This window comes from Parasteatoda tepidariorum, chromosome 9 (assembly GCF_982258835.1).
Source record: "Parasteatoda tepidariorum strain Cologne lab strain chromosome 9, Ptep-v5.0, whole genome shotgun sequence".
Classification (NCBI taxonomy): domain Eukaryota; kingdom Metazoa; phylum Arthropoda; class Arachnida; order Araneae; family Theridiidae; genus Parasteatoda; species Parasteatoda tepidariorum.
The window spans coordinates 16,721,467-16,734,011 of record NC_141763.1 but is presented as its reverse complement, the minus strand read 5'-3'; the positions used below and the strand labels follow the sequence as shown (position 1 = coordinate 16,734,011).

General features: G+C 35.7%; 2 protein-coding genes and 1 non-coding gene across 3 annotated transcripts; 1 reads left to right on the top strand and 2 right to left on the bottom strand.

The window, feature by feature from the left end:
- Positions 1–4,522: 4,522 nt before the first annotated feature.
- Positions 4,523–6,882, bottom strand: LOC110282744 (uncharacterized). Its single transcript, XM_021146809.4, has one exon. The coding sequence runs from the start codon at positions 5,978–5,980 to the stop codon at positions 4,523–4,525; it is 1,458 nt and encodes a 485-aa protein (XP_021002468.3). The 5' UTR covers positions 5,981–6,882.
- Positions 5,987–6,661, bottom strand: LOC147803348 (uncharacterized). Its single transcript, XM_087150514.1, has one exon. It carries the CDS (start codon positions 6,659–6,661, stop codon positions 5,987–5,989), a length of 675 nt encoding a protein of 224 aa, XP_087006640.1.
- A 311-nt stretch (positions 6,883–7,193) lies between the features above and the next one.
- Positions 7,194–7,347, top strand: LOC147803347 (5.8S ribosomal RNA). The gene has a single exon (XR_015429479.1). It is a non-coding gene; the product is annotated as a 5.8S ribosomal RNA (ribosomal RNA).
- Positions 7,348–12,545: the final 5,198 nt, after the last annotated feature.

The window sequence follows — 12,545 nt, the reverse complement described above, 5'->3', positions numbered from 1 at the left end:
GGCAAATTTCTCCCAATACTTGATCCAGGAGTTCCGTTGTCTTCTAGATTGGGTTCAAAACTACCAAGGCTACGGAGTTGAACTTTAGTAATCGCAAACCCGAAATTGAGTCGGCTGTTCAACGACGATTATAAAATATTTTTTTTTTTCGAATGGCATGCACTGAAGTTTATTCGTTTCGCCTTAGAAGATGCCAGAGTTGTTACTCATTTCGCGTTACCCAGTGGGCACCTGAGAACCAAAGTCACGGAGGCGAGTAACATTGCCCACGCCACACTGCCACAAACCCGTTCATAGGGTGGGCCGCATTCACTCATCACACACAACAGAGGACAACACAAGGGAGAGAAACATCCATGTCCAGAGCGGGATTCGAACCGGCGGCCATTGGCTTCGCAGTCAGGCGTGCTAACCGCTCGGCCAGGCCCGTAACCAGGGGAGGGGGACAGTCGGGACAAATCCCCCCCCCGAAATTCTGGGACTCAAACTTTTTAGTCTCTCTTTGAGCCTCTCAGTAAAAAGAAAAACAAAAGCTGTCGAATGAAACCTTTTCCCAGTACACCACCTTCGCTAGTGCATCATCTTCACTTGACCTTGTGGCTCATCTTTCCTTCGGTTAGACTCCTCCCCCGAAATCAATTGTTTTTCAGCATATTAATTTATGCAATTTCCGAATCTAAGCAGATTTCATAGACATCGAAAACCTCATGGGAGAACTGGAAGTATGGGCATCAAAGTGAAACCTGCATGAACCCCTTAGTAGACCAGATACGGCACTTTCAGCAATGGAAGAATGTAACAGTATCTTTTTCCCAAACATTTATTGCTTGTTATCAATATTGGCTACGTTGCCAATCACCACAGCAACTGCATAAAGAACTTTTTCTACTCTTAAACGCGTAACAACAGCAAAAAGAAATGCTACTAAAGAAGAAAGGCTAACAGGGCTAACTTTATTAAGCATATTTCGGGATATTCCGGTTTGTCCTAAAAAAGTAATTGAAAAATTTTCTTCAAATCCCCGTCGCATGTCTTCGTAAATTTTATTTACAAATGGATAATAATTATTGTGCAATATTAATTGAAAAATAATTATTATGTAATATTTTTTAATTACTAGTTTAACTTTTGCAAACAACAGAATAAACAATATTTGTTACAATGTTTTTCCCCTAATTTGCATGTCTGAAACTGTCCTTGCTTCTTACCATATCCCCCCCCCCAAAAAAAAAAAAAATATTCTGGCTACGGCCTTGTGCTCGGCCACCTGGCCGGCTATTATAAAATATAAAATCACATAATTAGGGTTCAATTAAGAATCGTACTATTTATTCCTTTTTCTCAACTCATAACAAATTCAGTTTTTGCTATTAAAGCCCTGGAATACAACACTTATTTTACGCTCTTGCGTAGACTTATTTTTTACAACAAACAAAATATTCATGAAAAGAATTGTTTTCTTTCTTCTTTCAGGAATTGAAAGAGCTTTTACATATACCACCAACTGAAAAAATTATTTGATTGGTAAAATAACTTTAATGATTCTTATTAAGCATGTGGGACAATTTTTTCGCCCTCTGGGATGCCTAAATAATTATGGAGTAGAAAGCGCTAGTTTTTACTCAAATTGATAAATTGGGATGCGGTAGAAGATATTTTTTGACTTAAACGAAAATACGATAACAATGTAAAAATATGGAACAATAAAATAACAATATAAACAAATAAATCAAAATAACAAATAAAAATATGGAACGTTTCCAATTCCCACCTACTTCTGGGCTTCTAACACTGAAACTGTTCACGCTATATATTTTGCATTTTTTCCTGACCCTATAATGAACTAACTTATTCTGAGTATTAAAAAGAACTTTTTAAAAAAGGTGTTTTTTGCCGACACTATTGTGCATACTTTTTCAATCACGAAAAAAAAATCAAACCCCTTGACAATAATATTAATTTAACGTAATTAATTAATTTCTTGAATGAGTGATGTAAATTTTTGGAGCAAGAGCCATGATTTGGCTACATCGTGCCTAAAACTAGGTCAAACGTTCATATAACTTAACTAAAATTTAGCTTAACTTAGCTAAAGCCCAAAAAGAAGAAAATAAGTTTTTAAATAAAATAATGCGAAATCACCAGCTAGCCGTAATATTTAAGTTTACTTTAATATTTAAAGAAGGTTACATAATAATCAGTTAATTAGTAATAAACATCAAAATGGTAGAGTACGGCACATCCCCAGCGACATTCACTAAGCCATGCATACCTGCCAACTCTTCCGGATCCCGGAAGATTTTTTAACTTTTTGAATTATAATGGTAATTATAAATGAGTTTGACCACCACTACATATAAATAATTACAATAAATATATGAAAGCATAATAATCTTGGCGCAAGCGAATTTCAACGGGATTAAAATATAAATATATTTTTGAGTCAGATTGTTTTACTAACACTCTGAAAATCCGTTCTCGGAAAGAGTGAAAGTTGGCAGGTATGCATATGTAATGCAGACTGCGAGGGAAGAAAAGCTTTTCTCCCTGCATCCCAGGGTTGCCACAGTCAAGTCCTCCGCCAAACAGCGGTCTTATCTTAAGCGTTACTGCCCATTTAGCTGTGCCGCCGCACGTATTTACATCGAAGAGCGGGCGCAACTCTTGAATCCCTGCATCTTGAGTACTTAAAAGTTGTTTATGTTAGTTAAAGTATTTTGATAAAATACCATCACTTATGAAAGAAGCGGTGGCGGAGCTAAATTTCGCATTATCTTTAATAATTTCAAAATCGAAGATGTTATTAAAATTACAAGTAGTGCAATTTGTTGCGTCTTTAAAAAAGGATGCGTTAAGTCGATTAAGAAAGTTATCTAAATGGTCAATCTTTAGATCTTGGTGAATGGTTTTATTGCTGACATACCAGGGCTCACCTGTTATGTATCTTAGTGTTTTATTTTGAAATGTATTTAGCTTTTTTACTTGGGTTTTGGTGAAGGTCCCCTGAGCTGGAGAGGCGTACGTTAATATTGGTCTTATGCACATTAAGTAGATAGTTCTTTTCGTAGTTAGGGCCATCTTTGAATTATGTGATAGTATTGGTCTTAGGGAGTGATATGCAGCATTAGCTGCATATCACTCCCTAAGGTTGATGAAGACATGTATTGCTGTTATTAGGTTGATTACTAATAGTATTTGTTTGGGTTGTTAATTTGATAATTGACACCAATAACACTTATACTGCTACTTACCTTTTATTTGGGAGTTGCTGACCCTTGCTTAAGTTTTACGGGTTGATTATGGGATAGGCGTTTAGTCGCCGCAGGTGGCCAGTCGACCCGCGAAAGGGGCCGCGAAAAGCTACCCCCACGTAGTTTCGTTCCCCTCACACTCCGGAGGTTGTCAGGACCCAGGTCCATCGGACGCGGAAAGCACACAGCCGTCACCCAGAAGCGTCGTGTACAGTTCTGCTGTTATTAGGTTGGTTACTAATAGTATTAGTTTGGGTTGTTAATTTGATAATTGACACCAATAACACTTATACTGCTACTTACCTTTTATTTGGGAGTTACTGACCCTTGCTTCAGTTTTACGAGTTGATTATTATTACATTTATATGCGATTGCTTAATATGATGTATTGAGTCTGGTGTTAACCAGTAGCTATTTGTTGTATTTATTACTTTTAGCAAAATCACACGATTATAATTAGCTTATAATGGGTTGTTTACATTTTTCATTAGAATTGAGAGTTAGTTGTACCACCTTACCCTTGCTAATCAGTATCATCTGGAAGCTGAAATATAATGACTAGCGGCATTACTTACAAACACAATCACTGCAAGCACATTACAATATAAAATAGCTAGTCACAGCACAGTTTTTTTTTATTTAACATTTGTGTGTGCGTGTGGATTACATTTAGACTAGCGACATTATTCTTAGACACTGATACAATAAACACTTTGCTATATTATATGCTAGTCACATCACAAAATTGATTTTGTGGGAGTCTTAAATTAATAAGGATATACATAAATGCAAAGTAAAAAAAACCTGTCATACGTATTTGTCATACACACTTATTTTATCATTTGTCTTAAAATCCTTGTAAAATTAATAATGAAGTTTTATATGTTTTGCCAAGAACAGAACAAGATAAAATTACAATAACTATTTTCTTGTAAGGAAACTTTAGATCACTTGCAGAATGTTCATTAAGGATTAAATTATCTAACAAGAAATATTTTTAAATTTAACATATCCTAGAGATATATAACATTGATGAAAATCCCCACAATCTGGCGTTAGTTAATAAAAATTTTTTTTAATAAACTTCATGAAATGTTAAGTAACATGCGATGATTATTTTGTGTTTAAACATAATAACAAGGCACATAATCTGGTGAAAACAAGATAAAGTGATAGTGGAAAAAGCAGCAGCTATTTTACTGCTTCGTTTAGTTATTAATATTTCTAAAATGTTGATTGTTAAATGTTATGGGAAAAACTAATTAGTGACACTAACAAATAGTGGATTCAGAGACTTCATTTTGTTGATTTAAAATCAATGAGCATACAATGTTATGTGATTCTACTGCTGTTGGTTTTTCCAAATGTTTTCGTTTTGAGCTCTTTTTTTTCGTTGAAAAAAATCTTTGTTGAGCAATTTTTTTGTTTGGAGGATCATTGGATAAGACTGAGAATTTATCTTTCTTACGTTTAAATAAATTTTTTGATTTTGTCAAAATATTTTTTAGTTCTAACAGTTCTTCCGGGGAATCACATTCCTCTATTACTTTACCCAGTTCAATATGAAGTTTTTTGACATCTGATTTTAAGCCATCAATATCCTCAATTTTTCTTTTTAACGATGTGACATGAACATCCTTTTTGTTGTCTTTGATAACCTGCAATTCATTTTCATCAATTATCAAATCATCTTCGAGAGTGGTTTCAATATTGTTGTCTACCACTTCTGTAGAAACTGCGGCGTCTTTAACTTTTGAGCAAACTGCATGAATATGCTTACACATATTCCATTGTATGGCATTATCAATGCAAGTACAAGTGAAATTATGAATGCAAAAACCACATTCTTTACACAATAAAGGGCATTCCTTACTGCATTCATCAGCTTTATGAACGTTATACATTTCCCCGATTCTTGTTTGAGAATGTATTATCCATTCATTTTCGTTCTGAGGATATATATCAGTTGTTAGACTTTTACTCATCTTATGACTCTTGCGTAATGTTGATATCTTGAAAGATATTTTGCCTTTCTCTAAAGCAATGGATCGGTCAAACAACTTATCTCTCACAAATTGCATGAGGCAATGGATCGTTTTGTCTAAGCGTTTGACCTTTTCCCCCTCTAAGTATATGTACTTAATTGTTCGATGCATACGCTCAATATGCATGTTCGTATTTACACCATCCCACGTTCTATATGAATAAGCCCATACTTCAGCTCTGCGCAAATAGTTTTTTTCAAAATAAACTCCAAAGCTTTTTGAAAGTTCATTTTCTTGAAACAATTTCACAGCATTTCCTGCTAACACGATGAAAGTGTTGAGATCTGGTTCCGATAGCAGACATCTTATGATTTTATGAATATTGGCTTGCTCTTCCTTATTTGGCACCAATTCTGAAAGTTTTTTCCGCCTACTTCGATCCACATGCCAAAAGCAAAGGAGACGCTTCTGAGGTTCTCCGAACGTATCCTTCCAAGCGTTGTAGAATGATTCAGTATCATCCGTCATAAGGACCTTAGAAGAGATATTCTCACAAATATGTTTAATAGCATGAAATGCTACAGAAAGAGCAACACTATCTTGCCTGTTGCTTATAATGAATGCAGCAGGGAAGCCTTCTCGTTTATCATCTAAAACTACAATAGTAGCAAGATCGAACCCATAAGCATTAACCCCATGAGTGAAGTCAATACAAATCACATTATTTCTATATTGACTTAACATGTGAGCTTAAGAAGAGTTCATTATGACCAGGAGGAAGTCCTCTGGTGTTAATATATCATGTGTTGAACTCTGTGGTTTGTATAAGACAACTGGAGAGACTTCACTGCCTTTAATACTCTCCACCCAAGTTTCCACACTCACAGCATCACTGGTATCAAGAACACCATTGCAAATATTGTACTGATTTTTTATATTTAAAATGTCTTTTCTCGTCAAGAGATGGACTGCCTGCAATTCATCAGTAAGGGATTCACGGATATCATCTAATATAACTGAAATAGGAATTTTATTCAACAATTTAGAAGCAATAACATTTCTTTCTTGGTCACTGAGCTTCATTCTCCCAATATCATTTTTATGTCTTATGTGCGTTTTTGTGTATTCAACAGTAAGAACTGACTTTTTTTCGACAACCTTCATCATAGCATTAATTTTGTTACTGCCCATACATTTAATGTTTCTTTCACCAATACCTCTTGAATTGAAGACTCCACTTCGATGACAATAGTAGTAGGTGGTTTTAAAACTACCATTATCTTTAGATCCAGAATTCTGGACAAACATAGCATGATTTTCAAGTTCAATATTTCCTTTCCAAGAAGAAAATGAGTCAAATGAAGAAAATTCAAAAATTTCCTTCTGGATTTTAAGATCATGTGCCTGTTCAACATGAAATTCCATTTTCGCTTTAGACGGAAATGTTTAATTGCAAACAGCACACTTGATGCCGGATCGTGATCCATACGGCATATTCTCTAAACTTTTATCTGGATGCTTCATACATACAAGTTGGAAACTCGTTGAATATATCTTCTCACATTCAACACATTTATGTTGAATATCATCCATTTAAACAGCAGATCGCAAAGAACCAAATTTAAAATAACGAAAAAAAACAACTAACTTTAAAGTAAAAAAATATTAAAACAACAAAAGCAAAACAAATAACAATAATAAAAACAAAAATATAACGAAAAAATTCAACAAATAAGATATTTTATACAAGTTCAATAATTACAGCAAACGTCGCAAAAATAAACATAAACAAATGCGAACGGTGACGGCAAACCTTTGAAATTTAGCCAATACGCCAAGGATGCGAATGGGAAAATCCCCAATATTCTTAGTGTAATTTCCCTTCTTCCCTGTTTTTACTCTTCCGACGAAACAAGTTTTTAACATTATAGAATCGTCCTCCCCCTAGTCGCTTGTCAACTCTCAGCAGTGGATCACTCGGCTCACGGGTCGATGAAGAACGCAGCCAGCTGCGAGACTTGGTGTGAATTGGAGGACACATTGAGCACTGATTTTTCGAACGCGCATTGCGGCCTCGGGTCCTGCCCGGGGCCTCGCCTGTCTGAGGGTTGGATGAGACTTGCAGAGGAGGCTTCGCCTCCACCTGGCCGCACCGGACCGATAGGTCAGCCGGCTCGAAGCGCTCGGTTCCTTCCCCGGCCGATTGCGGCGTCCCACCGACGTCGCGGTGCCTCGAGGAGAAGACGCTACACATGTCGTCTCTGAAAAGAGAGAGGCCGGAGGGAGAGATCGCAAAAATTTTTTTTGTGTCGACCTGAGATCAGACGAGACGACCCGCTGATTTTAAGCATATAAATGAGCGGAGGAAAAGAAACCAACAGGGATTTCCTGAGCAATGCGAACGAAAAGAGAAGAGCCCAGCGCTGAATCCCGGATTCTAGCGGGTCCCGGGAAATTTGGCGTTCGGGAGTGAGCGTGCCGCGGTTCGACCTTGCAGCAAGTCCCCCTGACCGGGGCATCTTTCCAGAGTGGGTGCGAGACCCATAGCTGCTCGGTCGTCTGCGGATGCGATCTCCTTGGAGTCGGGTTGCTTGGGAGTGCAGCCCTAATCGGGTGGTAAATTCCACCGATCACGGAGAAATAAAAAATTTCCCTGATAATTCCCGAGTTGGGTGTTATGAAATACTTTCGCCCCCGAGTTGAGTTGCAAGCAAAAATTCAGCCCCTAGGTTGGAACCATAATCTATAATCTTTCATCTTCGAATTTATTCGATGAGAAGACAAGGATCTGATGCGTATTGAGCCTACACAGTGCAAAAATTTCAATTTTTGAAGAAAAAAAAAATAAAGGGTCAAAGTTTAATTTCTAATTTTAAAAAATTTGTATGTAAATATACATTTATATAGGATGATGCTCCGACCGATGCTAGATAAAGAGTACGTCAAATTAAATTAGAACACTTGGAATAGCCAATCAAATCACTAATGAAAATAACAATCGGAATGTTTACATTCTCAATAACAGATATCAAGAGATTAAATTACTAATTAATGTTTAAAAGTTATTAAAATTATTATCACAAAATTAAGTACAAAATATTATGTTAAAATATTATTATTTAAAAGTAAAAAACACTTAAGCAAATTAAATTGGAAAGAACTTTGTAGTTGACTGCTCTCTGAAGTTAGTTATTAAATAAACCTTATTAAGGGTAATCCAATTGGCACAAAATTAACACTAATATAGGCACAGCACTAATTAAAATGTAGATTTATCCTGGATTGATCACATAATCTCTTAAATTAAACACTATTTGAAGAAATCACTAGGTACGTATCACTAGGTACTGTATCACTAGGTACGTCCGAGAACGGTCAGCCCCGTCACGGTGTCCCGGTAGAAACGGGCGATTTTGCGTCGGTCGGTTTAATAGTTCACAGCAATAGTGTTTTTCGGTAATATTTTTGACAAATAAATAATCATCTTAACTTGCTTACATTTATCAATCTCTCAAATGCAACATTTTGTGTATTACTACATATAGTGTTTTGAACTGACCCACAACGGGCTGTTGCGGGAATGCTTTACTTAGATACACTAATTAGAGTATGCTTTTGTTCGAATATTTAAAGAACAAATATATATATATATATCTAATCTATAAATAAATTAAACCAACAAGTTCTCTGTTATAAAAAAAAAATCTGGTGCCAACCGTATTAACGGTGAGGTGCCCCTGCCTTGAACAGACATACTGGGCATACATTCATTATAGGGTCAGGACAAAATGCAAAATATATAACGTGAACAGTTTCAGTGTTAGAAGCCCAGAAGTAGGTGGGAGTTGGAAACGTTCCATATTTTTATTTCTCATTGTTATTGTATTTTCGTTTAAGTCAAAAAATATCTTCTACCGCATCCCAATTTATCAATTTGAGTAAAAACTAGCGCTTTCTACTCCATAATTAATTAGGCAACCCAGAGGGCGAAAAAATTGTCCCACATGCTTAATAAGAATCATTAAAGTTATTTTACCAATCAAATAATTTCTTCAGTTGGTGGTATATGTAAAAGCTCTTTCAATTCCTGAAAGAAAACAATTCTTTTCATGAATATTTTGTTTGTTGTAAAAAATAAGTCTACGCAAGAGCGAAAATAAGTGTTGTATTCCAGGGCTTTAATAGCAAAAACGGAATTTGTTATGAGTTGAGAAAAAGGAATAAATAGTACGATTCTTAATTGAACCCTAATTATGTGATTTTATATTTTATAATAGCCGGCCAGGTGGCCGAGCACAAGGCCGTAGCCAGAATATTTTTTCGGGGGGGGGGGGATATGGTAAGAAGCAAGGACAGTTTCAGACATGCAAATTAGGGGAAAAACATTGTAACAAATATTGTTTATTCTGTTGTTTGCAAAAGTTAAACTAGTAATTAAAAAATATTACATAATAATTATTTTTCAATTAATATTGCACAATAAATATAATCAATTTGTAAACAAAGTTTACAAAGACATGCGACGGGGATTTGAAGAAAATTTTTCGATTACTTTCTTAGGACAAACCGGAATATCCCGAAATATGCTTAATGAAGTTAGCCCTGTTAGCCTTTCTTCTTTAGTAGCATTTCTTGTTGCTGTTGTTACGCGTTTAAGAGTAGAAAAAGTTCTTTATGCAGTTGCTGTGGTGATTGGCAACGTAGCCAATATTGATAACAAGCAATAAATGTTTGGGAAAAAGATACTGTTACATTCTTCCATTGCAGAAAGTGCCGTATCTGGTCTACTAAGGGGTTCATGCAGGTTTCACTTTGATGCCCATACTTCCAGTTCTCCCATGAGGTTTTCGATGTCTATGAAATCTGCTTAGATTCGGAAATTGCATAAATTAATATGCTGAAAAACAATTGATTTCGGGGGAGGAGTCTAACCGAAGGAAAGATGAGCCACAAGGTCAAGTGAAGATGATGCACTAGCGAAGGTGGTGTACTGGGAAAAGGTTTGATTCGACAGCTTTTGTTTTTCTTTTTACTGAGAGGCTCAAAGAGAGACTAAAAAGTTTGAGTCCCAGAATTTCGGGGAGGGGATTTGTCCCAACTGCCCCCCCCCCCTGGTTACGGGCCTGGCCGAGCGGTTAGCGCGCCTGACTGCGAAGCCAATGGCCGCGGGTTCGAATCCCGCTCTGGGCATGGATGTTTCTCTCCTTTGTGTTGTCCTCTGTTGTGTGTGATGAGTTGATGAGTGAATGCGGGTTTGTGGCGTGGGCAATGTTATTCGCCTCCATGACTTTGGTTCTCAGGTGCCCACTGGGTAACGCGAAATGAGTAACAACTCTGGCATCTTCTAAGGCGAAACGAATAAACTCCAGTGCCTGCCATTCGAAAAAAAATATTTTATAATCGTCGTTGAACAGCCGACTCAATTTCGAGTTTGCGATTACTAAAGTTCAACTCCGTAGCCTTGGTAGTTTTGAACCCAATCTAGAAGACAAGGGAACTCCTGGATCAAGTATTGGGAGAAATTTGCCTTCGTGTCGGACTTGTTGATGGCATTAACTCGCATTTGCGTTACATGAAGAGGAAAACATCCCACGATTAGCTTGACGGTAAGGGAACTCTAACCCATAATGAGGATATTTTACGTCAGGACTGTGGTCGGTTCGACCCGGCTGCGGAATTCGTATCGAGCAGCCATTGCTGGGATTCGAACCTGTTTCACCTCATTGAAGTCGAACGCTCTATCCCCTGAGCCACTACAGTTCTAATTATGTTATCTGACTGTAGTGTTCACAGTTGATAGTTTTCTGTATTCTATGTTTTCCAGATAAATCGAATGATACAATTTCATAGCACTAGTCTTAGTCTAAGGGTATCATATACAATTCTTATCCATAGAAAAATTTGAACATTTTTTAGTAATTTATATATAACTTAATAAATACTTCGAAATAGTTCAAAAAAATCTATACACGATCTTAAAACCTATCTGTTAAAAATTTAATTCTGATTAGCGAATAACATTTTGGATACCCTCTTTGTAAGTACTCATCTCATTTAATTAAACGGAAAAAAATACATATTGGGTGTTACTATACCTCACACATCTAGATACAACTGACAGCCGTGGAAACAGGTACTAATCAAAAATGGTACTTTTTCTACAAAAAACCTGTTTAACTTCTCAACTCATAACAAAATCCCTTTTTTTCAGTAAAGTTATTAGCACGAGACAATACCATACTGAATGGTTCTTATACACAGTTATTTTTCATATTTGATGCATTTTTTAAGATAAAAGAAAAAAAAAATGTCTTCAGAAATTAGAGCACAACGTGAAGAAAGATATTATTTGATCGGGAAAATATTTTCTTTTTCTGCATAAGGGACATCTCTTTAGTTCTACTAAAATAGCAACATAAGAAAATAATTATGTTTATGCAAAAGTGTTATTTTAACAAAGATGCCAAATACTCGGGATTGGACAAAGTGTTTTTAAAAAAAAACGGTAGAAAACTAGAAACTAAAATGTTCATATTTTTAATTAATTTTGCTCATTTTTTAAAAGGGTTCAACACGTTTTAACCGTATTAAAGTGGCGTTTTAAATAAGTCTTTGAATTACTTAGAAGTAGTGGTGAGTAAAAGTCTTCTACATCAAATTTACTAAAACAGGAATCAGATTAAAAAAACTACCACTTGAAAATATTTATCCGTTGTGCGGAGCAAGTTGGCATCTATGTTTTAATGGAATTACCCAAATCAAATGCAAAACTGTTGCACAAGAGATTTTAATATTTTTTTTTAAAATTTCACCATTTTTAATGAACACACACATAAAAAAAGTTTCTAATTTAAAAGAATAACAAATTGAGGAAGAAAAAAAAGAAAGATGAATGTTTTACACCCCACTTTTATGTAGAGTTGGTTCAGTTTTTGAAGCAAAAAAAAATTGTTATTGAAACCCAGACGACGTTCATGGCAATGTAAAACCTATTTCTGGTTCTTACGCCACAAACTTCAAAATAATTAACTGTTAACCGTTACACTAAAGGGATCACCCGAACAGGGGTGATTGTGAGCCCAAGTCAAAATTCCGAAAAAATTTTTTGAGTTAAAAAAAACAAACACAGTTTTCATTGAATAATTAGAAAAAAAATTTATGCCAGGTTTTTTTCCTTTTTCTCAATATTTCTTAGTTTACTTAAAATATATTTAAAATTTTACACATACCAATGATGACCTGGAGAAGTAATTAAAATTTACAAATATGTCTTTCTTTCTTGAGTTTATGATTATAACAACTATTTACT

Bases quoted from the DNA above. Each gene is read 5' to 3' on its own strand.
- LOC110282744 (XM_021146809.4), bottom strand. From the start codon at position 5,980: ATGTTAAGTCAATATAGAAATAATGTGATTTGTATTGACTTCACTCAT.
- LOC147803348 (XM_087150514.1), bottom strand. From the start codon at position 6,661: ATGGAATTTCATGTTGAACAGGCACATGATCTTAAAATCCAGAAGGAA.